We start from the raw sequence: 23690 nt of genomic DNA, 5'->3' as shown, positions 1-23690 counted from the left end.
TATTACACCACATATGTATAATATACATTTATTTTTAAATCCCCAAATAGCTAAATTCGTAAGCAGTGGGGAACGCAATGCATTACATATCATTTTAGATGTATATGTATACATGCATATATGAATCCATTTATGGAGAAGACGCGATGGCTACAATGGGCTCAAACACGACCATGATCGTAAAGATGGCACAGGATCAGGCGGCGTTTCCTTATGTTGTACATGGGGTCCTGACGACATGGACTCATTAAAAAGTCCTGAAGGACTCAAACCAGCTGCTCTGACGCACAGGAACGCCTACCCCTTATGGTAAAACGTTAGTGGCATCTCAGCAACGGAACCCAGAGGGTCTCCCCTCCTTCTTTTATTAAAGGTAGTCTTGTCGCAACCTGATTGGTTGTCCGTCCAAGGCTTCCTTTTTTAGTGGCGGTGTCTCCAGTCCATCACTACTGGACCCAAGCATGGCATTGGTCCGATACTCCAAGGGACGGATCGGGACGCTACACTCCGGAAGGAGGAGTTCCTCGGTGACGTCAAGTGCGAGCCACGCCCACATTCCAAAGCCAGGGCGGAGGATTCCCGTGGCCCCCGGGTTTGTAGGCGGGACAGTGCGGACAAGGAGACTTCTGATTGGATTACTTGGGTGAAGCGTGCTTCCGATTGGCCATTGGCTTGGAGGGAGGCGGGCTCGGCGGCTGGGTCCCAGAGCCTAGGGGAGGCTCAGCGGGGCGTCTCAAAGTTTGTGTTGGGATCCGGGCAGTTGCGGGACGGAGCCCGGGATGCGAGCGCGTCCTCTGCGCTCCGCTCCGATGCACGTCCCGCTCTGAGCCTGCCCCCGCAGCCGTCGGTCCGCGCCGCGCAGCCTGATTAAGACCCTCTTGTCTCCGCGATCCCGGCCGGAGCGGACGGTCCTCTGCGTGCACGAGCCGCGCGCGCACCCGGCCTACGCGCGCGCCCTGGCCGGCCGGCATGGAGGTGCCGGAGAGCGGGGAGCAGGGCGCCCTGCAGTGGGACCGCAAGCTGAGCGAGCTGTCGGAGCCTGGAGACGGCGACGCGCTGCTCTACCCCACGGTGAGCTGAGGGCCCGTCCCCGAGGGGTGGAGAGTGGAGGAGGCGCGCTGCCGCCCAGGTGCGGGGAGGAGGGGTTGTTCAGGAGAGCTAGCCTGTCCAGGTGCGGAGAGGCGGGAGTGATGGTGGAGGGTGCGGGGCTGCCCAGGTGCAGGTGCGCAGCCGCCCTTTGGGACTTAAAACTATTGCAAAGCCTCCACGCGTGCGGTTCCCTGCCGCCCTTACTGCAGGCGAGGGTGGCGGGTGGGTGCGTTTGATTAATAACCACGGGTCTGCATTTACTACCTGTTGCTGTGGAGCGACTTTGACTCTAGCAACCCTGGAAGACAGGGTAGAATCGCCCCGTAGAGTGTTCAAGACGCTGAGTGGACTGACTGCTACCAGCAAAGTCGGGTTCAAATCCACCAGCTGCTCCTTGGGCGAAAGTTGTGGCTATCTCCTCCGGTAACGGTTCACACTGTCAGGAATGCCGAATGTGAGTCAGAATCGGCTTGATGGCAGTTGGTTATGGAATCCAACTGCTGCTCTTTCTTCCCTAGACTTGAACCCTCGACCTTCCCATAAGTAGCTGGATCCCACTGTGCGGCCAGGGCTCCTTAGAGCATGTTTTATGACACATTAATTAGAATACAGATGTGCATGTGGATTAAAACAGAGATTTCCTGACGGGGGCTGTCGGGAAGTGGGGTTAGGAAGCAAGGCTTGTTTCTACTCTGAACAGGTTCCTGAAAGAGCCTCTGTTTCTGCCCCAGCTGCTTCTCCTCCTGAAGTCCACCCGGTTTGCCTTAAAGCATCCTCAGGCCCTGAGAAAAGCATTCCCTTGTTTCTCTCTGAGGAGAAAGTTGTAAAGTTGGACAAAAGACATCCACAGCGCAGCCTTTGCTCTGTTCTCCCTTGGTAGAGCTCTCCCCACCCTGTGCTCTCCTTTCAAAGTTGGATTTGAAAAGTGTACCCCCGCCCTCCCGCCCCCGTGTGTGTGTGTGTGTGTGTGTGTGTGTGTGTGTGTGTGTGTGAGAGAGAGAGAGAGAGAGAGAGAGAGAGAGAGAGAGAGAGAGAGAGACAGACCGACCGACAACCATGGGAGGAAGGCAGCCTACTTTACTTGGTACTCGCTCAGGCTGACCCTGAGTCTGGAAACTCTGAGGCCGGTGGGGTGTGTTCCAGAAGGGAGGAATGGAGGTGGGTGGATGCATAGAGCCGGCGGCTGCTTGCTTCGGGAGGGGAAGGAGTCGTCTTGGCTGATTCTGCTGTGGTGACCTGGAGTAAAGGTGTACAGAGGCTGCCTGGCCTTGCTTGCTCGCTCCTGTGTGCAGTGGACCGACTGCCCAGCAGCCCGGATGTGCCTTCCAGAGGTCCCTGGAGCCTCCAGAGAAGTTTGTGCTAGGAAGGAGGGCGCTCGGAGAAAGACTTCCTGCCTCCCTCAGCTCTGTCTCGGGGCCCTGCCAGGAGATCTGAAACTGCTGCAGCATGCTCTCTGCTTCTGGCTGACGTTATTTTGGGGAAGGGCTTGAGGGACAGCCTTACTGCTGGTTCCCAACCGGCCTGGGCGGGCTTTTGTGGTGGCTGCCTACTGGCTTGTTTGAAAAATGACCACAGTCGGCCTGGGAGGGTGTGGTAGTTCACACAGGGGCAGGAGCCAGATGTGCAGTGAGCGGGGCATGTGCAGTGTCAGGGCTATGAAGCAGCACTAAGACATAGTTGTTTTTTTTTCCTTCTCATTCTATTTAAAAAGTGCAAGAAATCTATGCCCTCCACTTGGGACACATCTTGTCTCCGAACAGCTTAGCCTGCTGCAGCCTTGATAGAAGCTGCATGTACCATGAGACAGGCATTCGATAGCCCAGACAATGGCCTTATTTCCGGTCAAGCTCCCAGGGGTAGGGGGTGCAGAGATTTGGAAACAGATACGACTTCCCCATCTGCTGTGAGCGTCTTCCTGTCTGTCTGCCTGGAGAAGGTGGTCCTTAAGGTGAACCCGCTCATGCTGAGGCCTGACTTCAGCTGAGGCACCCTGCTGGGGCGGAGGCTTCAATTACTTACATTGACTTACCTTCCAGTAGAATCGGCTCTCCTACATGCAAGAACGCCAAAGTACTTAGGGTACTATGATGTAAGCACAACTAAAAAAAGTACAAGAAAATATTCCCCCGGAACCCACCTGCTGGCTTCCCTCTGAGTGTTGTTGGCAAGCATGGACCCTGACCGTGGAGATGACGGGGTGACTGAACATTCGGGATCAGCTTTGAACCGGGCACTCGGCTAGTGTGACCGGCATGACGGCCTTTCGTCAGGTGGTTTGAGTTGGACAGTGCTTTCAGTAGCCGGAATATTTCACCAACGGTCTTCATACAGGTGGGCAGCCAGCAGGTGTTCTTGAACCTGTAGTGATTAGCCTTGGGGATAACAGAGCACAGCCAGGTGCTCCAACCAAACTCCAGGAACGTCAAGGAGTTGTGCCCCAGAAGGAAAACCACTTGTGCCCCAGAAGGAAAACCAGCCTGATATTGACCATGGAGACGCTCTGATTCATGGGTGTCCTGTGTGCAGAGCTGCTGCCTGGGGTTTTCCAGCTGTGACCTTCAGAACAGGTCACCAGGCTTTTCTTCTGAGGCATCTGTGAGTGATTTAGCGCTGCCAGCCTGATGGCAGATCCGTCTCAAGTGCCTGTGCCCCCCAGGGGTGGCTGCTGCTGGTTAGGTGCTGCCTTGTTGGTCTGACCCATAGCGATCTTATGCACAGCAGAATGAAACACTGCCTGGCCCTGAGCCATCGTCCCAAGAGTTGCTATGCTGGAGCCCATTGTTGAAGCCACTGTGTGAACCCATTCCATCGAGGGCCTTGCTCTCTTTTGCTGCCCCTCCACTTTACCAGCATGATGTCCTTCTCTAGGGACTGGTCTCCTGACAAAATGTCCCATGTACGGGAGAAGAAGTCCAGCCATCCATGTCTCTCAGGAACACTCTGACCCTACGTCTCCCAAGACTCAAAGAGCCAAACTCGCTGCCAGGGAGTCAGTTCCAATATCATGGCCTGTAGGGCAGGGGGGAGCGGCCCCTGTGGGTTTCTGAGATGGTGACTCTTCCCGGGAGTAGAAAGTGTCATCTTTCTCTTGCTTCCAAGACCAGGAGAGTAAATAAATAAACAAGCCTGTGGCTGTCGAGGCAATTCCGACTCGTAGCGACCCTGTGGGTCAGAGCACCACAGCCCTGCGGTATTTCCAAAGCTGTGGTCTCTGTAGGTGCAGACTACCTCATCTTTCTTCAGCACAGTGACTGGTGGGTTAGAACTGCTGACCTTTGGCTTAGCAGCCAAGTGCTTAGCCACTGTGCCACCAAGAACAACTTCTCAGCAGTGCAGGCAGGCACTGTCATGGGGGAGCTCCCGATGTGCTGCCGCACCAAGGGGGTAATCTGGTGGGGACTCTGTGAGCTCCCCTGCATCTGGGTCAGTCCCCGGGCCAGGCAAGCTAGCTTGTTCTTTGCTGGCCCGCAGCAGTAAGAAGGCTGGCTGTAGTTGGTGAAGGAGTTTTCCCAGTTTCATGTGGCTATTTAAATCTGGTGGGGCCATGTGGTTAAGAGCGAGCACTGCCCGCCTCCTGGGGCGTGACCCTGCCTGTGGTCTCTGGGGGCAGGTAGCCCTGGCCATGGCCTTGTGGGTCCCTTGGTGGGTGGAGACTGGTGACTGTAGTAGGAGTTGGGGCGTGGTGTCCTCTTGTCCCTCTTTGGTGGCACCAGGACCCCAAGGTCAGGGGGAGGAGATCCACTGTCTCCATCTAGCCCTGCTTCTCGAGCCCTTGGGCTCCCACGTGACTCAGGTGGGGTACTTACCCACCTGGCATCTGGCCATTGTGTCTGAGGAGAATCTGCCACCTCCCCAGGGAGAGGTTTGCCAAGAGGGAAGCAAGTCATCCAGGGCAAGGCAGAGGTCCTCAGGGGACTTTCAGAAGATGCTCACCAGATGCAGCTTCTGCGTGTTTCTTTAAATTGCGGCAGTGAAAATGTAAACCCCCAAAGACACCATGCTGCCTTCGTGTTGATTTCCACTCAGATGGACCCTAAAGGAGAGAGTAGAACTGCGCCCCCACTGGGTGTGCTAAGCTGTCCCCTTTCTGAGAGCAGGCTGCTGCATGTCTCTCCTGAGGGTTGGCTGGTGGGTTTGAACTGCCGACCTTATGGTTGGTTAGCAGCCCAACACACAATCCATTACGCCACCAGAGCCCCTAGTTTCCTCGAAACTCAAAACCAAATTCACTCACTGCCTTTGAATGGATAACCATTCTCAGTGACCCTCTAGGACAGGGTAGGGCTGCCCCTGTGGTGTCCAGCCTGTTAACTCTCGTGGGAGTAGAAAGTTCCACCTTTTCCCCTCAGTGGCTGGTGATTTCAAACTGCTGACCTTTCGGATCTGAAAACAGGATGAGCAGGACGCGGTCACGCAGGGGCAGCAAGGCTTCTGGTTTAGGGTGAACCTGGCTCTGCCCGAACTCTCCTTGGCTACTGAGCAGCTCGGGCTGGGTCACCCTTGATGCTTAGTGTTGGGTTGGGCAGCCTCACAGGAGGGCAGACACTCTGCTCCCCCTTATCACTGTACCCCAGTTATCTCAAGGACTGTTTAGTGACTCAGCGGGCCTTGCTGGGACACGCGTGGCCGCTTGTGGGTCAGAGTCCCTGTCAGATGCTGGCCATGTTGTGGCGGTTTTCGGTTTTTCTCTAGCCGGGGACTGCTCTCTGTGGCCCGAGGTGGTCTCTGACTTTGTAGGATCATGTGGAAGGTCAGTGCAAAAGTCGGACTCCGTTTTCTCAGTCTCGTCCCCTCGGTGTGCCGGGCCATCGTCAAGCTTGGCAGTCCCTGGCTCCGGTGCCCCTGCCTGCTGGTCTCTGGTGGATCAGACCCCTGAGACTCTGCAGGTATTGGGAGGTGGGCCCCTGTCCGCCACCCTGGTGTTCCTTCCCCAGTCCTTGTTGCAGGTGGAGTTGGTGGTGGCTCCGCGAGCGAGCTGTCCTGTGGGCCTGTGGGCCTGCCAGAGGGCTGTGCGCCCACAACACTACCTGTCGCTTCCACATCCTAGGCCTCGGTTTCTTCCGTCACATGAGATGGCCCCGAAAGTTCTTCCCAGGCCATGGCCCCTGCGGGAAGTTGCCCCTCTTTAAACACCGGGCTTTTAAAACTCTGCAGCATCCAGTGGGGGGTCGGTCTGGCCTGAGCAGTACGGTTGGCCACTGCGGCTCTGTGTGTTGTAGCTTCTGATTTCTGACTGAAAATCTTGCCAGAGAAATCCAGACAAAACAGAACTGGAGAGGCAAGAGGCCCAGAGGTAGGAGACTTAAAAAATATATATCAGGACACACACACACACACACCTCTTCAGACATCTTGGCAAATGAGAAGTCTGAGGGGAGAAACGTTTCCCAGTCGCCTGAGTGGAAAATGCTGGTTTTGTTTTATTTTATTTTATTTTTTTTTCCATTTCATATCTTGGAAATGTCTGAATAGTTTTTGTTTAAAAGGGAAATACCTTTTGGCTGAGAAAGAGCCTTCAGGACTCAAACCGGTCGGCTGATGTTTTTAGAAAACTTGGAGGAAGTGAGGGCTTGTGATAAAAATGCTTCCTCACCAGACAGCTCTGGTCCGGGCACTGAAGCCCAAGGTTTCCAATCACAGCGTCTGAAGCCTCACCCAGCGACTCTTTCTGGCTGGTGGACTGGCCTGGCCCCGTGGCCTCCCAGGAAAGCGGGCGTCTTTACTAAACCTGCGCACGATCTAGCAGGGGCCTCCGTGTTCTCGACCTTGTGGTTCTCCCAGTGGAATGGGGTGGAAGAAATAGAAACGGTCATTTGGAGCTGAGTGCTCGTTGCACAGTTGTGGGCAGAACCACAGACCTGAGGGTCGAGAGGAACTCCCTCGGCAGTGGACACAGTGTGGAGAGTTGCCTCCGAGTCACGGACACCCTGTGCTTCATCGAGTTTTCAGGGGAGCAAATTCTTCATAAGAAGATCACCAGGCCTTTCTTCTGAGGGTGCCCCAACATTGTGGTTGGCAGCTGAGTGTGTTATCCGTTGACTCCGTTCAGGGACGACAACTGGGTACAGTGCCGGGTGTGTGTGTGTGTGAAAAGCCATGGCCGGGAATGTGGGTGATGTGCGGAGGGACTTGGTGTGGGGCGTGCTGAGAAGGAAGACGAGGAGAGGTGGGGTGCGTGTCTGGCTGGCTATGTGGGCGGGGTGGGGGGGAGGTCTGGAAGGGTTTTCTTTTTAAATCATTTTATTGGCGCTTCGTCCACATATCGTACAATCCAGCAGTTCAATGTACAGTCTTCACCACAATCAACTTTAGAACGTTCTCCCCCCCCCACCCCCTGTACTCATTGTTATTCATGTGATTTTTTTTTCCATTTTGGCAAAAATATACATCACAGAACACCCACCAATTCAACAGCTTCCCCACGTGTAACTCAGGGCCATTGATTATACTCTTTGTGTTGGACAGCCGTGTGGCAGGATTTTAACAGGAGGGGACTCAGAGCGGAGGGACTTGTGCTTGGGAAAGGAGCCTCAGGTGGTGAGACAGGATAGACGGATCTTGGCGCCACTCTTCTGTCCGAGGAGGAGAGATCTCACCAGGGCCTGAGCCTGACAGGAGGAGCAGGTGAACTGGGGGCATGGACTTGGTGACTGTGGAACTGATGGGGATGTGGGGGCCTGTCTACCTGCCAGGGAGTTGAACTGACATCTCAGAAAGGGCATCTCTGGAGGAGACATGAGGTTGGTGGTCAGATAAAGAAGCCAGCTTGGCACAGGGTGACTGTGCTGTCTTCAGGGGACATTTGGAAGAGGGGCTGGTCACTGGAGAGGGGCTGGCGATGGGGCACTGGTGGTAGAGTGCATTGGGGGCTCAAGGAAACCAGCAGCCATGTGGTCAGCCATGGTCGGAGATGGTGGAGGGGCACCGAGGATACAGCCTGGGCTCTGCCGACCTTGTGTAAGACAAGCAGGTGCCCTTTCTCCAGAGAGGGGCGGAGGGGGGGGGGTGACCAGGAACCAAGGCTGATTGTGCTTGCTCAGTCATATTTTCAGAACCAGGAAATGGCCTCCTGGGGCCACCTGCAGCCAGAGCCCCGGACACACACCTGTGAGCAGCAAAGAGGCGCTGAAAGGACCTGGGGGCCTCCTGCGCCGCCTGCGGGGTAGCAGAACCACATGCCCATCACCTTCCGGTTACCATTCCTCTATCAGGATGCGATACAATGTTGAGGACTCCTGTCCTCCGGAGCCTGCATCCTGCCCACGCCACCTGCTCCCTCCCTCTGCTGTCCTGACTGCTGGCAGCTGGACTTCACACCCAGCCGAATGGAGTCGGGTCTGGGGTCCTGCTTCCTCTTCCCCACAGGGGCCCCATATTTGTCTCCTTTCTGCTCCCTCCTCTGCATGTCCTCTCCGATCTTGCCCTCTTTTTGCCTGTCTTTCCCCTTCCTCTACGTCTCTCCCCACTACCCTCTCCTACCAGAGGGTCCTCTCTGCCTGTGTCTTTGTTCCCAAGTGTCATTCAACTGACAGGCCCTGGCTAGTCTCTGGGCTCAGGGTTCGAGATCTGCTCTCTGGATTGCCTGCCTCACCGCAGGGACCTAACGGGGTCCTAACAGGTCATGGCTCTGGAGTGAGGGGGTATCACTTGGTGGTGTACAACTATAGAGTCAGAATCTTTGGAGTTCACAGCTGCAGTGTTTGGTGCCTGGGAATGGCAGGGTTGACTTTCCCTGTGTGAGTGGTAGCTAGGGGTGCAGCAGTTGGGGGGTGCGGGGGACCCATACAGAGTGCTGAGGGGCCAGTCTGAGTTGTGAAGAGAGGATCTAGTCATGGAGGGAGTTAGTAGGCTCCGCTGCTATCTGAAAAGTTGGAGGTTTCTCAGATGCAAGTCCTGGGTAACCTACTTGCAAGAACTTGGCCCCTGAAAACTCTGTGGATGGACACAGGTGGAGTGGAAGCAGCCGTGGGCTCAGTCTCCATCTCTCCCAGAAGCCTGTGAGGTGTTCCTGATGCCTGGGTCTCTCTTCCCTGAAATACTGACGTACCACCCCCTCCTTCCTGGCCCCAGTGCCCCCAGAGCAGAGTCCCTTGGGCTTTGGAGTCTGACCCACCGACTCTCTGCAGGCTTCTGCATGGCTGGCTGAACCCGGCCATCATCGCTCTCTCCTCCGCCTTTCTCCAGTGGTCCAGGGGAGAAGGTGAGCCCGGTAACAGCCTCCCTGAGCCTCTGACCACCTGTGGGCCAAGCCCACCCCAGCATGCTCCAGGCCAGAGCCAAGTCACTCAGGCTGCGAGGATGGGGCAAAATAATTTCTCATAAACCCCAGAGTTCAGGGGTTGGGGGGGGGCAGGTGGGTGTGGGTTGGGGGTGTAGGAAGGGGGCCAGGCATGTGTGAGGCAAGAGGTCAAAGGTTGGCAGAGGGGTCTAGGTGTTAGACATGGGTGTTTTCATAAAGGTCTTCAACACCACTGTGGTTTAAGCTTGTCAGAGTAGAATGTTGCAGATGCTCCCCTCACACAACCCACATGCACATCACACACATCACACATATGCCATGCACCTACCACATATGGAGCACACACGTCCACACCCTTGTATGTACTCACACTCCACACATAGATCTACACACCACATATCACACCCCCTTGTATCTATATACATACTCCATACATACATCACACATACATGCACACCATGTACACCACACATCACACATAGACCACATGTGTACCACACGTACACATCACACACCCACACCCTCATATATATGCTCATGCTCCACACCGCATAGACACACAGTTCCCTTGCATACACCTCATACCCCTGTGCACACACTGAACATAGAACACATGCACACATTGTCACACTCCCACATACACTGTCCCCACATACACAATGTGCATACTGCATACATACACTCTCTTGTGGCACTCTGCAGGTGTGCGGTTTCCTGGTGCAGATGGGGTGCAGTGAGTGGGGTGAGGATCTGGGGTCTTGCTGCGTCTTACGGGATGGCTGGGGTGTGGGGAGGGGAGTGTCAGCAGGTGGGCATCAGCTTGGTGGCCCTGGTGTTTTCAGGAAAGGGACCCCAGAGAGCCAGAGGAAGGTGGAGGAGAGCAAACCTGGAGCCAGTGGGGTACCCATTGCCCTGTGACCCCACTGTACTAGGTCCAGCATGCCAGGCCAGTGTGGAGAAGGTGGGCGTTTGGGGATGATGGGAAGATTCTACTCTCCCTGGGATCTGCTGCTGACCATCTGGTCCTCACCCTGGGGGCCGGAGAGCAGGAGGCCGCGGGCCATCCTCCCACACAGGGACTGCTTGGAGTGGGCTGCTGGGCGGAGTGGCCCCAAGGTCAGGGCTGGTCAGCGGGACCACGCAGAAGCCCAGCAGTGAAGGCCAGCTTACAGTAGGCTCCCCAGAGCAGAGATGCCGGCTTGGGGGTGCCTGCTGCTTGGAGATAGGGGTTGAGGCTGCAGAAGGCGCGCTGTGTGGGGTGTGTATCACTTCTTTGTAGAGCTCTGGGCTGGCCCTCAGGCCCTCCTGTGCAAGGCCCCGTGAGCTTTCTGGTGTCCCTGTACCCAGGCTACTCCCACTCTGGGGGCTCAAGGGCCTTTGTGCCGGTGAGGGAGTCGCTGACTAAGGCCCTTTAAGCTGGGAGGGGCAGCCTGCAGCTGGGGGCTTGGGGGTCAGCTGGATCAGCTTGTTGCAGGGACAGCTGGCCTGGGACTCCTCTGGGTTCTGGACAAGAACCCCCGCTCACCAAGAGTGCCACCAGCCCCTCCCAGCTGCTGGGCCCACCAAGCCAGCGAGAAAAGCCAGCCCTGGACTTGGTGGGGTGGCACTCCGGCCCCAGCCAGTCTGAGGAGTCCTGGCAGTGGGGTCGGCAGTTCAAACCCACCAGCTGCTCTGTGGAAGAAGGACGAGGCGGCTGTCTGCTTTCGTCAAGTTTGCAGTCTGGGAACCCCACCACGCAGCTCTGCTCTATCCTGAAGGGACGCTAAGAGTGGGATCGATTCGACACCACGGATTCTGTGAGGTGTGGGGTGTGGTCATGAAGGAGCCCTGGCGGCGCTAGCCCAGCGGTGAGCAGTGCAGACCCACCAGCTGGGAGGGAGATGTGGCAGGCAGTCTGCTTCCCTAACGGTGGCTCCCTTCCACTGCTGAGGCCGCTGCCCTCTGCCCCACAGGCCGCTCTGCGTCTGGGCCGACTAGGCCACAGTGGGTTTGGGTGTTTTCATTGTTGTTGTTCCTTCTCCCTGAGTTGGCTCTGATCCGGGGACCTGCGTGGGCAGAGCAGAGCAGAGCTGCCCCTTAGGGCTCCAGAACAGGTGGTTGGCAGTCGCTAAACAGTGGGAGTGTGTGTGTGTGTGTGTGTGTGTGTGTGTGTGGTGTAGCCTGCATGTATGGTATGTGTGGAATATGAGAAACTACCAGAGGGTATGCCTGTTTGGGGTGTGGAGCATGTCTGAGTGGTGGAGTGAAGTGTGGGTGTACCTGTGAGGGTGTGTTGTGTGCACCGTGTGTGATTCGGTAGGAAGTGAAGGTGGACTGTGTGGTGTAGGTGTGAGTGGTGTGTAAGCTATGAAGTATGTGTGGTGTACAGTATGTGTGTTCATGTGAGGGTGTTGGGTTTGCGTGGTGTTCAGAGGGTGTGGGGTGTGTGAGATGTGATGTGTGCAGTGTGTGTTTGTTTTTTCTAGGCGCTGGAGCAGCTTCCCCTGCTGTGAACTCGGGGGGGGGGGGGCATGTCCCTGGTCTCTGGGCCCTTGCAGCTGGGGTAAGGAGTATCTCTGTAGTGCTCGGCGGTGTGTGGGATGCGCTCCCGGGCGCGGCCCTCTCTGAGGTCCACAGCAAACATCTGCAAAGCTCTGAGTGCGTCAGGTTCAGTAGCAAAGGCCCACTCTCTTCCCTCCCCACCATGTGCTTTCCTGGTTAATGGCCACCGCTTTCAGAGACCGGGCTGTCCAGGTGCCAGCGTGCCTCTCCGCCACATGATCTCAGAGATTCCTCATCTGTGTCTCGGTGTGAGCAAACTTTCTCCAACTGGGCAGGCCAGCCCCCTCGGAGCCACCTGGGCACCCCCTACCCCCAGCCCCTCCTCCACACTCCCTCTTTTTTGCCACCTCACGGGGAAGCTCTCCTCACCAACAGACAGCTCCAAATTGAGCAGGCTTCCTCCACAGTGCAAACCGTTACCATGCCATCCAGCTGTGCCCGGCCCTTCACGACCCCGCGTCTGCCAGAACAGAGCTGTGCCCCAAGCAGATTTCAGTGACTGGGTTTTCAGAGCTGGATTGCTGGACCTCTCTTCTGAGGCCCCTCAGGGCTGCCTCGGACCACCCACCTTTCGGTTAGTAGCTGATACCACCTGGACGCTCCTCTTGAGGACGCCAAAGCCGCTCCTCAAACACCTCGATGGTTGCCGGTTGCTTCCCAATTGAACTGGGACCTGTGATGAGGAGTTCTGGTGGTGCCGTGGGTACAATTTGGGCTGCTTACAGCAAGGTCAGCAGTTCAAAACCACTATCTTCTCCTTAGGAGCTGGATTAGACTTTCTATCCCCCTAATAAGTGAGAGTCTCGGAAACTCACAGGGCGGTCCTACCCCGTCCTGAAGGGATGCTGTGAGTTTTGCCTAGTGCCCTCCATTCTGCCTCTGCACAACCTACCCTTCTCTGGGAATCTGCTCCGGCCTTGAGACCCTCTTCCTGTGTTTTAAGTTCTTTAAAGAGGACCCCCTTCCGGCTGCCCATGTCGTCCTCCTCCTCTCCGCTCTGCCCCACTGACGGTTGCTGTGAGTCACCTAACAATCTCTGCTCTCTGCTGGGATTTGGGGCTGTCGGCCCTGTCTCCCCTTATTTAAACTCAGCCCTTAGTGTCCTTGAGTCAGTGCTGATTCATGGCAACCCAGGCACCGCATAGGCTAGCCCCATACCACCTTCCCACTCACGGGCAGCTCGGGACAGACAACTTGGCCTGCTTTTCCCATTTGGTGGGGAGCCCTCATCTTCTGGCACCATGCAAGCCGGTGCCCCTCTTTTGTAGCATGTGGCAGACACCGTGCCAATGCATGCAGATAGTGCGCAGACGCACACAGCACGCGTGCACACACGCAAGAGGGAAGGCATGTGGCGTCCCTGCCCCGGCTGCCCTACCGGCGCCGCTTCCCCTCTTAGCAGTGCATGCTCGAGTCATGTCTCCATGTCCCCCTGAGGTCATCCCATGTGTTTCTCCAGTGCCACCACCTGCTCCATGCACTGTCCCACAGTGTCTTTCCTCACTAACAACAACTCCCGTGTGCACTGGGAAGTGGAACCATTGATTTTCGGCTGCATTCGCCCCATCGCCTTGGTGAGCCTTCGCCTGCAGCCGTGTGTCTGGGGTCTCCCTGTGTCGGACCTGCTCGGTGGTCTCCAAGGGGATGGTTTCCATCCTTAGTGGCAAGGATGCCAAGACTTGTCCCGCTTCCTTTGGACATGCTGTCTGCAGAGACCAATCCCTGGAGAAGGACATACTATTTTGGTAAAGTGGAGGGGCAGCAAAAAAAGAGGGAGGGAGACCCTCAGCGAGACGGACAGTGGTGAGGGTGGTGCAGACCAGGCGGTGAAGACCAGGCGGTGATTCGCTCTCTTGTACGTAGGGTCACTCTGAATCTGAACCTGCTCAATTGCACCTAACGACACCAGCAATTGTCAGACACGGTGGCCAGACCTTCCTTCCTACTCTGTCTGCATTTGGAAGGTGTATGGGCGAGGTCACCTGCTGGTTTTTGAGAGACCAGGGACATGGCAGCTAGCGTCACAGCAGCATGCAGGCCACCACAGTGGGACAAGCTGATGGGCTGGCGGTGGTCAGTTGAGTAGGTTGACTTGAATGTGTTATTAGCTATTCAGAGCCAGCCGGCACATGGGGGACATCTTGTGGCCTTGTGGCTGTCTGGGAAAGTCTGCAATGAAGGTTGTCAGCTATGTGAAGCCGAGCTGTCTGAGTGTCCGGGAAAAGCAAGAGGAGGAGCCTAGGAGGGGCGGGGGCAGGGCACGGACAGAGGGGGCAGGGGGCAGGCCCACATTGCAACAACTGTAACCAAGGGCAATCTGTGCAACAGTTCAACTTCCATCTAAAAATAACAAAATATTAAGACAACCGCCGGACAAGGTGGCTTGAAACTAGTGTTGGGAGAGAGGGGCAAGTTGCAGTGATGGTGGGTGGGTAGGTGGGGGGTCTGAGGCCCCTGTGCACAGACTCCTGGCAGCATCACCACAGGGAGATGCACACGACACTGCCAGCTCGGAGTCATGACTTAAAAATGCCTTCCAGACTTGTAATTTTGTTGCAAACTCAACGTTGTAATTTTGTTGCTGGGGAGAGTATTCACAGCAGAAAACACGCCAACTCCACTGCTTCTAGGAATCTCATCCAGCCCAGGATGGCTTCCTTCCCGCTGGGCAGTGGTTCCCCCTCCTCCCTCAGGAGCGTGCACCCCCTCGCCTTAATGTTCTTATCTCATCTTTCAGGACGAAACGTTCACCCTCACTCAGACTTTGGCCATAAGTAAGCTCTGTACGCTCGGTGTACACTGGATGCCTCTTGATGTGTGACCGATCCTCAGTATCCTAGCTGGCTCACCTTGTTTTCGAGTGTAACACACACACACACACACATACACACACACACACACCACATGGAGTGGACATTAGCCACAGGGCTCCGCAAATGCGTGCACCACTTGCGTGTTCTTTGAGTGGAATGGTGGTACTCCAGGGCCTGGCCGACCAGGTGGGGACGCATGTCATACTCCCAGACTTTCCCAGGCCGCTGTGTCCTGCAGTGACCCGTCCCCGCCTACTGCAGCCCCCGGCTGTGAAGTAGGTGCAGTGCCCTGTGAGCTGGATGGGGACTTCAGGGCAGACTTGCTCTGAGAACAAGGTAACGGCTGTTGGTCCCAGACAGTCTTTCTGGCTGGAGGCACCGAGCTGGGTTACAGGCTCTGGCCCCATGCCCGCCCCGTGGAATGTGCTCATCGGCACTGGGCTCAGGCCTGTAGACCAGCCGGCCGGCCGGAGGAAGCAGCCCCAGGTCCCGGGCCTGCTGGGCTGCTCTTACCAGGGGAGGTGTTGGGGCGTGGGCGTGCAGACTCCGGCTCCCCACCGGGCGGCTGCTCACCAAAGAAGGCTCTTTCTTCATCCTGGCTCTGCGGGGCCTCACCCAGGAGGGAGGGTGCAGGAAGTAGACCAGGGCCCTGTGTGTCAGGGAGGCGTTGGATGCCATGCAGGGAGCCCTGTGGGGCCTGCCGCGGGCCCTGCTCTGGAGCTGACCCTCCTCTGCGTTTCCCAGACGAGGCCCGGAGAAGAGCAGGCCGACTCAAAACTGGGCCCGCCAACCTGGTGTGAGTGGAGCTCAAACCACGGAAAAACCGAAACTCACAGCCCTCGAGCCCATTCCGACTCACAGTGACCATGTGGGATGGGAGCAGGAAGCCATCTCTGTCTCCCGCAGAGCGTCTGGTGCTTTTGAACTGCTGACCTGGCGGTGAGCAGCCCAGCGTGTACCATCTACACCACCAAGGCCCCTCGAAAGTGGAGAGTGTTCCCTGTTCCAACCTTAGAGTCGCTATGACGGCAACGACACTGAAGGCGTCATTCGCGACGATGAAGAGGGCGCCGCCGGCTGAGAGTGCCACGTGGCAGCTCTCTCAGCTCCCGTAACCGCCCGTAGGTTCTGCCGCTGGCCTCCTTTTGCAAATGAGGAAAGCAGAGGGGCAAGAGAGGTGAATGGACGGTGCCCTTTGGGCCTGGGGGTCCCTGAGCTGAGAACCTTGTAGACCCAGGAGAAGATTGATGCCAAGACTCGGGAACATTCCCAAGGAATGTAGGGTCCACAGAGGCCGAGAGGAGACAAGGCCCTTCCCCCAGAGCGACAAAGAGTCTTCCCCTAGAGCTGCTGTCCTGAGTTCAGACGTCTAGCCTGCGAGGGAGTAAACTTCCGTGGATCGTGTATTTCCGTGAGAGCACTGTAGGACAACGAGGCGTGGGGTTTGGCAGGGGTGGTGGTGTCCCAGCCCAGGAGCTGGACAGCAGAGCCAGCTGACCACCACACTCCCTGGAAAGGTGCCTTCAAGAAGAGAGGGAGCTGGGCAAGTGGACAAGATGCCCCACAGCTTATGGAAGAGTTTGTGCTAGAACTTGGGGCGAGTTTGTGATTCTACCCCACTACCCCCCACAGCTTTCTATTCTGAAAAAGCTCAAGCCTGAGTAAAGTTGTCAAAATAAAACAAGGAAGACCCATCTTCAGTAAAACGAACCCACTGGCAGCGGTTTACAGGGTCGCCCTTTGGGGTCCCCTGTGAAAGTGTGTGGACACGCGCTGACTTTCATCCTTGAAGACTGCAGCACGTGTCTCTGAAGAACCGAGACATCCTCCTAACCCCTCCTAGCCAAACCCCAGTGACCTCAAAAACCCCAAAACCTCACATCATCAAGTTGATTCTGACGGCACCCCTGTAGGACAGGAGAACTGCCCCTGAGGTGGGTATCCGAGACTGTGACTCTGTATGGGAGCAGGCAGCCTCAGCTTTCTCCCTCAAGTGACCCTGGACAAGATGGGTCGACCCAGCGCCTACGACGGTGGGCTCAAGCATGAGAATGATTGTAAGGCTGTCGCAGGACCGAGTGGCGCTTTGTCCCCTTGTGCTCAGTGTTGCGTTGAGTCAACTGGCTTGATGACGCCTAACAACAGGTAGTCTAAGCCACCTCCATGCAAATTGCACCCAGAGGCTTTCATGTTACTTCATCGGCCCAATGCTCAGATTGCCCCCGGTCTCTGGACCGGGATGCCCTTTGATGGCTTTGGGTTTGGGGCTCCAGTGTCCACTCAGAGATCAGCCCAGGCATCTGTGATCTCACTATCATGGTCTGCTTGGATGGGGACGGTTGGCTTCAGGAAGACTAGGCATCTTGCTGTGTGTGGCTCCAGAGTCCCCTGCCACAGACATGCTGTGTCCTCACTTGACCCACGGTTCCTTGGCCACCGCAGCCTTTTCCTGCCGTCTCTCTCCCTCTCCCCTGCTTCTTCTTGACCCAGCTCCTTCCCTGAGGCGGTCACTCGCTGCTTTCTGAGGCCTGTGTTTCTTCGAGAAAGACTGGAGGGACGGTCCGAATCACCTGTGGATTCGCTGAACGTCTTCATATCCTGTCTTGGAAGAGGCGCAGCCAGAATACCCCTTAGTATTGAGGAAGGTGAGGCTTCCCCTCACGTACTTAGGCTGTGCCATCGGGGGTGGGGTGGGGGGACCAGCCCCTGGAGGAGGAGAGTCAGCCGAAACACAAGCCTCCACGAGATGCGCTGACATGGGCTGCAGCAAGGACACACCGTACCCGCCCTGAGGAGAGTGTGGGGCAGAGCCTGTTTTGTCCTATGTGCACGGGGTGGTTATAAGTAGGAACAGCAAAGATTGGAGCAGTCCTGGTGGCTCAGTGGGCTGTGCATTCATCTGCTCGCCAGAAGGTCAGCAGTTCGAACCCACCAGCTGCTCTGGAAGAACGATGTCTTCTTCCGTAAGGATGACTGCCTTGGGGATCCTGCAGGACAGTTCTGCTCTGCCTTGTGTGGCCGCTGGGGTCAGAACGGAGTGGAGGGTCAGAATAACAATCATTCCCGGTGCACCCTTGGCTAGCGGACTGAGGGAGGGTTGGGGAACTCTATAGACAATACAGTGTGTTTCTGCTGGGAATATTCTGGTGACATCTCCCTGTCTCCCTTTTCAAATGGCATCACCTTCCCCAACCCATCACCTCCAAAACACATGCTTGTTTTCTTCGATACATGTACCCCACACTGGCCCAACCCTGAGCAAAACAAAAAGCAAGCTTACACGTGTTAGCTATTTTGTGGCACGGGATGGAGAGGGGGTCCCTGGGAGAAGGACTCAGTGGGGTAGGCCAGGACTTCCCAGGTGACAGGTGGCAGAAAAGGCCTGGCTCCTTTGGTGCTCTCTCTGGAGGTGGGGCTGGGGTGTCCCCTTGTCTTTCCTGTTCCTCGTATGTTCTCACTTGTCCCCAAACGGTCCCTTCATCTTCAGTGGATCTGGTCCCGTGGACTCTCCACTCACTGAACCGAGAAGACCTGGGACAAGTTCTTCCTGCTTTGTAAGCCCGTTGGGAAAGGCGGTGGATGAAGAACGTGTCCATTGAGTTGAAGTTCCTTATCAATAAAGCAATGGTTTGTCGCTGCTTCTAAACCACATGTCTTCTGGGCAGAGAGGCCATTTGTTTGTCAGGCTAGGTACCTGGCAACTGATGCTGCAGCCCTTTGGTGATTGGAACGGAGCAGGACAGACGGGTGGTGGTAGTTGTTGGCAGGTGCGTGGAACTGGTTCCCCTCGCAGTGAAGAAAGCACCACAGCCCGGTCCTGCGCCCGCCTCGCCATCTGGCTATCCTTGGACCCGAGGTTGCAGCACCCACTGTGCCAATCCATCTCATTGCGGGCCGTCTTCTTGTTGCTGACCCTCTACTTTACCAATCATGATGTCTTTCTCCAAGGCTGGAAGTCTCGCCTTCCTTGCTGCCTTCCGGCCGTGCTTCTTCCAGGACAGGTGTGTTCTCTCTGTGCTGTCATGTAAGTGCGACACACGTAATCTTCTTCCCTCTTCGCATTTGTTGAAGGCTTTTCACAACCCTCTGCCATCGAGCTGGGTCTGACTCATGGTGACCCCAAAGGACAGAGTAGAACTGCTCCCACGGGTCTCTGAGACGACACCTCCCTACTCAAGCTGAGAGCCTCGTCTTTCATCCTCACAGCAGCTGGTGGGCGCGAACCCCTGACCCGGATGCCGCTGAGCCCTTCATGACATTCTGATTTTAAGGACAGTAGGATGGAACTGTAGTCTGGGCCCTTCAAGGGCTGAGTGACAGCTCTCTCTGTCTTGATCTGTGTGCTCCGCTCCCCGAAGTCTTCGATGGTGGTGGTGTCCTTGACTAAAGGCTGTCCTGGGTGCTGTGACATTGCTGCTGGCTCAGAGCCACTGCCAGGGGACAGAGGACCGCTGCCTGAGAGGCTTTCTTTGACTGTCAACTCCCGGGAGCAGATGGCCATCTCTCTCCTGAGTTGTTGGGTGGGTCTGACCTGCTGACCTTTTGGTCAGTAGCTGGTAAGCATGTAACCATTGTGCCACCAAGCTTCCTCCTCTATTAAACAGGTCCTGACCAATACTTAGGAGGCTGGGTAGGTATGATTTAGTCTGCTCACCACAAGGTCTGCAATTCTAAACCACCAGCCACTCAGAGGGAGAAAGATGAGGCTTTCTTCTCCCCTAAAGACTGGAAACCCACAGGGGCATTTCTACTCCATCCTGCAAGGTCCTGTAAGATGGCTGTGAGTGGGGTTTGAGACTAATACTTACGGGACTTCCACATATTTGGAGGGAGGGGAGGGGCTTGTGGCTGCGGGGACTCGAGGCAGAAGCAGGGCCGAGGGTGGGTGCTGTGTATTCAGGGAAATGGCTGTCCTCACTCCCATGTGGCCAGGCCCCTGCTGGGGCTGCATGGCACAGAGACGGGCCCATGAGGCCTGTGGTTTGAGGGCTTTTACGAATGGTGATGGGGAAGTTGGGTTAGATTCCCGCCCACCCTTCTTAGAACGATCCCGTTTCATGAGGCGGAAGCTTCCCACCTGGAAAGACCACTGCTTGGTCGCATCCCGCCTCCATCCTGCCCTTTACTAGAAAGCGTGAACGAAGCCATGTGACCGCTCCGAAGGCCATCAGGCCCGTTGAGTGGCCTGCTAGGAACGCGTGTATCTGTGACAGACACCAAACACCTGGTTGTGACTTGCCGGTTGTTGTGACAGCGTGGCCCTTTCTCCTGGCTCCACTGGGCGCTGGCCTCTCAGATCATCTTCGAAGGATTGATGGGCCCCAGGGCACTGAGGTGGATTTGAGAGCCCCGAGGGGGGGGGCGGGGAGGGAGGTTGGTGAGATCCCAGCTGGGATTTGCAGGAAATAAATCTCAGAATCAGTTCCATGACAGGGAACCTGCCGGGAGCCAATTTCAACACGAGCGGGCACCAGCCACCCTGCCTTGGTGGTGTAGCAGGAAAGCATTCAGCTGCCCCCATCATCACCTGCGGCAGGACGAGTCTGCGGTCCTGGGAAGCCATGATGTGCCCTAGGGCTGCTCGGTTCACAGCCTGCACCAGGAAGGCGTGTGCTGCCAGCCACGGTGTGGTTGCTGGCGTGCCGGCCAGACCGTGATGGAGAAGGATGATCTCCCAAGCAAAGACTTCAGAGTCACAGGTGTGTTCGGTAGTAGGGACAGCACTGCCCGACGTCATGCAGGGACCGCCTGCCGTGTGTCAGGTGGAAACCTGGCAGAGAAAGACTGGTGAGCCTGAGCCCTGGTGTGGGGGTGGGGGGATCCTGGAGACCATGGAAGAATATAGGTTCCAGCCAGGCAAGTTTCCCCGTGGCTTTTTTACAGCACACAGCCTCTGTGCCTCCTGCCTTTTTCATTTCCTCCCCATTTATGAGCAGGAAGCAACCGCTTATAAGAATTCTTTTGGCATCCCCCCCCCACTCACCCCACCCCCGCTTCCCTTCCTTAGGGCAGGGGGTGGGGTGGCTGTTTAGTCTGGCCACCAGAGGCCCAGTGGCAGCGGATCAAGCATTGGCCTCACTTGTTAGTCCTGTAGATGTCTCCAAGGACCAATGTCCAAGGCGTTAGAAGCCAGCAGGGAAGGTGACGGACGCCCCTGGGTCTCGCTAGGAGGGTGTTGTTTAACCTCCCATTTTAAAAACAAATGGCGGTATTGGCATAGGATTGATGTATCATACCATGTAATCTTCCGGTGTTTAACCTTTCTGAGCATCACTGTCGACCCCGGGGAAGGGGGAAGCCGAGTGGGGCTCTGGGGTTTACCCCTCACCTCTTGATTCGATTCTTCCTTTACCCATCTGAGGTCAGCTCCACAGAGTTCCATTTGGAATAGCAGGGGGGTGGGGTTAGCAGGGGGGGAGAAGGGGGAGTGGGGGGCGGCAAGAGTATCAGGTGAAACGATTTTCCGAACTTTTATTTCACATGATTTCCTCATTTGAAAAAAAAATAATAATCATAGCTCCCAGGTGGAAGGGCCGAGGGACCTCACACATTAAAAACCAACGGGCGGTTCACACACATCGGATTGTTGAGTGGAAAACCAGCGTGCTCTGTCAACTTTCGCTGAATCCCAATGAAAATACATTTTTTGAAACGCAAACCAGTCTAGGCAAACAAAGAGGGTGCTGCAGTCCCAGCCACCAGTGGCGCACTCAGGCGGGAGAGGCAGTGCAAACCTGGGGAGGGGAGGACTCTGAGCCAGAGAGGCAGTGCAGGGCCCAGGGATTAGGGGGGTGACGTGGAGGGGGGGCAGGGGAAGGACTATGAGGCAGGAGGGGCGGCTTCCTGTGTCTGGGCTCCCGGGGACTGGAGGTGCTGATTGACTGCCTGGCTCAAGCAGCGCCTGCCAACTTCCTTCTCTCCCTACAGGTCCTGTTTGCTTGACATTTGTCCTGTTTGCCTGGGACCCAGGGCTTTCCCAGGGTGGGACCCTGGCCTCCAGTGCTTGTGCCAGCGATATCAGGGCCGGGGATGGGGTAGAGGTCGGGGGGCCCCCTGCTCTTCAGCCTCCCCGCCGCTCTCCCTTCTCCTCGCTCACTGTGAGCACCGAGGTCAGTGTGACACGTCCCTTCATTCAGTCACACTTGGATTGAACACAGAGTAGACTGGGGGCAGGGTGAGGGCAACTGGAGACATCAACTGATTGGAAATAGGCCTGTTCCTGAGGCAGCTTAGACACCCACGTATCACATCTGTATAGACGGGCATGGTGCCCAGGAGGCTCCTGAAGCTCTCATGAGGCACCCTTCCTTCCCCGAGGTCTGGGCATTGCAGCTACACCAGGGAGATGACCCAGTGCCCCTCGTCCGCACTTGCCCCTATTTCTGCCTCTCCTGGAAGAGCAGGCGTGTTTGTGAGCCCTGGACTAGGTCTTTGGGATTCCCAGTCTTTTCCTCTTTTCAGGAGGGAAAAAAAAATACGACTGGAGCAAACTTTAAGCGAAAATGAACTGAATAACAACTCAGTGTAAAGAAAACCCAGATCCTCACCACTGGACCAGGTGGCATCGTGAAGAGTGGATAAGAGAGGGGACTTGGATCCAGGATCAGTGCTTACGGAAGCAGCAGTCAAGGGAGCAATTGGCGCATCGCATTAGGCATGTTGCGTCTGCAGCACAAGACCTCTTTAAAGTGTTGAAAAGCAAGGATGTTGTTACTTTGAAGCTGATCCAAGCCATGGCGTTTTCTGTCGCCTCTGTGCGTGTGAAAGTTGGACATGAACTAAGAAGAATGAAGCAACACCAATGCATTTGAACGATGGTGTTGAAGAATGTGGAACGTGGACCATGATCTGCCCACGAACAGACAGATCTGTCTCGGAACAAGTACCGCCAGAATGCTCCTCGGAGGCCAGGACGGGGAGACTCCAGCTCACATCCCTTGGACACTTTGTCAGGAGAGACCAGTCCCTGGAGAAGGACGTCCTGCTTGGCAGAGAGGCAGCGAGAAAGAGGAAGGCCCCCCAGTAGGATGGATGGACCCTGTGGCCGGTGAGGACAGCTTGCTATGAGCCGGAACTGACTCTAGGGCGCCTGACAACAAAAGCAACTAAAGCCCTGCACTTCCCCTTCAGATAGCACTGAACAGTGTGGGGGTCATTTCCCAGTTTTCGGAGTCAGTTGAGTGTCCCGTCACTCCCCGCACCCACCTTGGTTGAACCCTTAGCTGGTGTGCCTCCGGGCTCCTTGTCCTCAGTTGTACTGTGTATATTAGGTAACCGGGCAGAGCTCTACTTACCACACACACACCATCCCGGCAGAAGCCCCTGCAGGAGACCCACCTGGATAGCAATCCTTCCTGTACCCATAAAGGAGCCCTGGCGGTGCAGTGGCTTATGCATTGGGCTGCTCACCGCAAGGTCTGCAGTTTGAGTCCCCCATCCGCTTCGTGGGAGAAAGAGGAGTCTGTGTGTTCCCATACAGACTTAGAGTCTTGGGAACCCAACGGGGCCGTTTGCTCTGGGAGTCAGGACCTTCTCGCTGGCAGCGGGTTCTGTGGTGAGTAGCATGTCTAAGGCATGATGGCTCTGCGTTCGGTCGCTCACCTAGAGGTCGCTGGCTTGAAGCCACAGAAGAAAGCGGTGACTGCCTGCTTCCCAAGACTGTAGCCTTGGGGACTTCCACGGGGAAGAGTGACTCAGAATCGACTGGCTGGCAAAGAGCTCTCTTGAGTGACCGCACTCCTCCCCCATCACTGCTTCAGGAGGGTTCCCCGCGTTCTTCTGTTTGCTGCTCGCACTCCCTGTCTTGGGCGGTGGCCTCTCGGCATTTGAACCCAGTCTTAAGGGTCCTTTTTTCTCTCGGCGATCCAGCCGCAAACTGTTGGCAAACCCACGAGTTTCAGGCAGTTGCCTGGACACCGTCCTGGAAACAGGCTGAGGTCCAGCATTTTTTCTGCATGATGGTGGCTTTCTGACTCAGCCCGGGGGGTTCAGAAAGAGCGCTGTGGGGT

The 23690-nt window shown here is 56.2% G+C and overlaps 1 protein-coding gene across 1 annotated transcript in view; it reads left to right on the top strand.

Moving 5' to 3' along the window:
• The first annotated feature begins 700 nt into the window (after window positions 1-700).
• Window positions 701-23690, top strand: part of CREB3L2 (cAMP responsive element binding protein 3 like 2) — a 69364-nt gene continuing 46374 nt past the window's right edge. The window contains exon 1 of the mRNA XM_075558716.1: window positions 701-1071. Within this exon, the coding sequence (XP_075414831.1) occupies window positions 970-1071 (102 nt within the window). The 5' untranslated portion in view covers window positions 701-969. The remainder of the gene's footprint in view (window positions 1072-23690) is intronic.

Source organism: Tenrec ecaudatus, chromosome 9 (assembly GCF_050624435.1).
Source record: "Tenrec ecaudatus isolate mTenEca1 chromosome 9, mTenEca1.hap1, whole genome shotgun sequence".
Classification (NCBI taxonomy): Eukaryota; Metazoa; Chordata; class Mammalia; order Afrosoricida; family Tenrecidae; genus Tenrec; species Tenrec ecaudatus.
The sequence above is the reverse complement of the archived record's forward strand: the minus strand, read 5'-3'. Positions and strand labels throughout refer to the sequence as shown.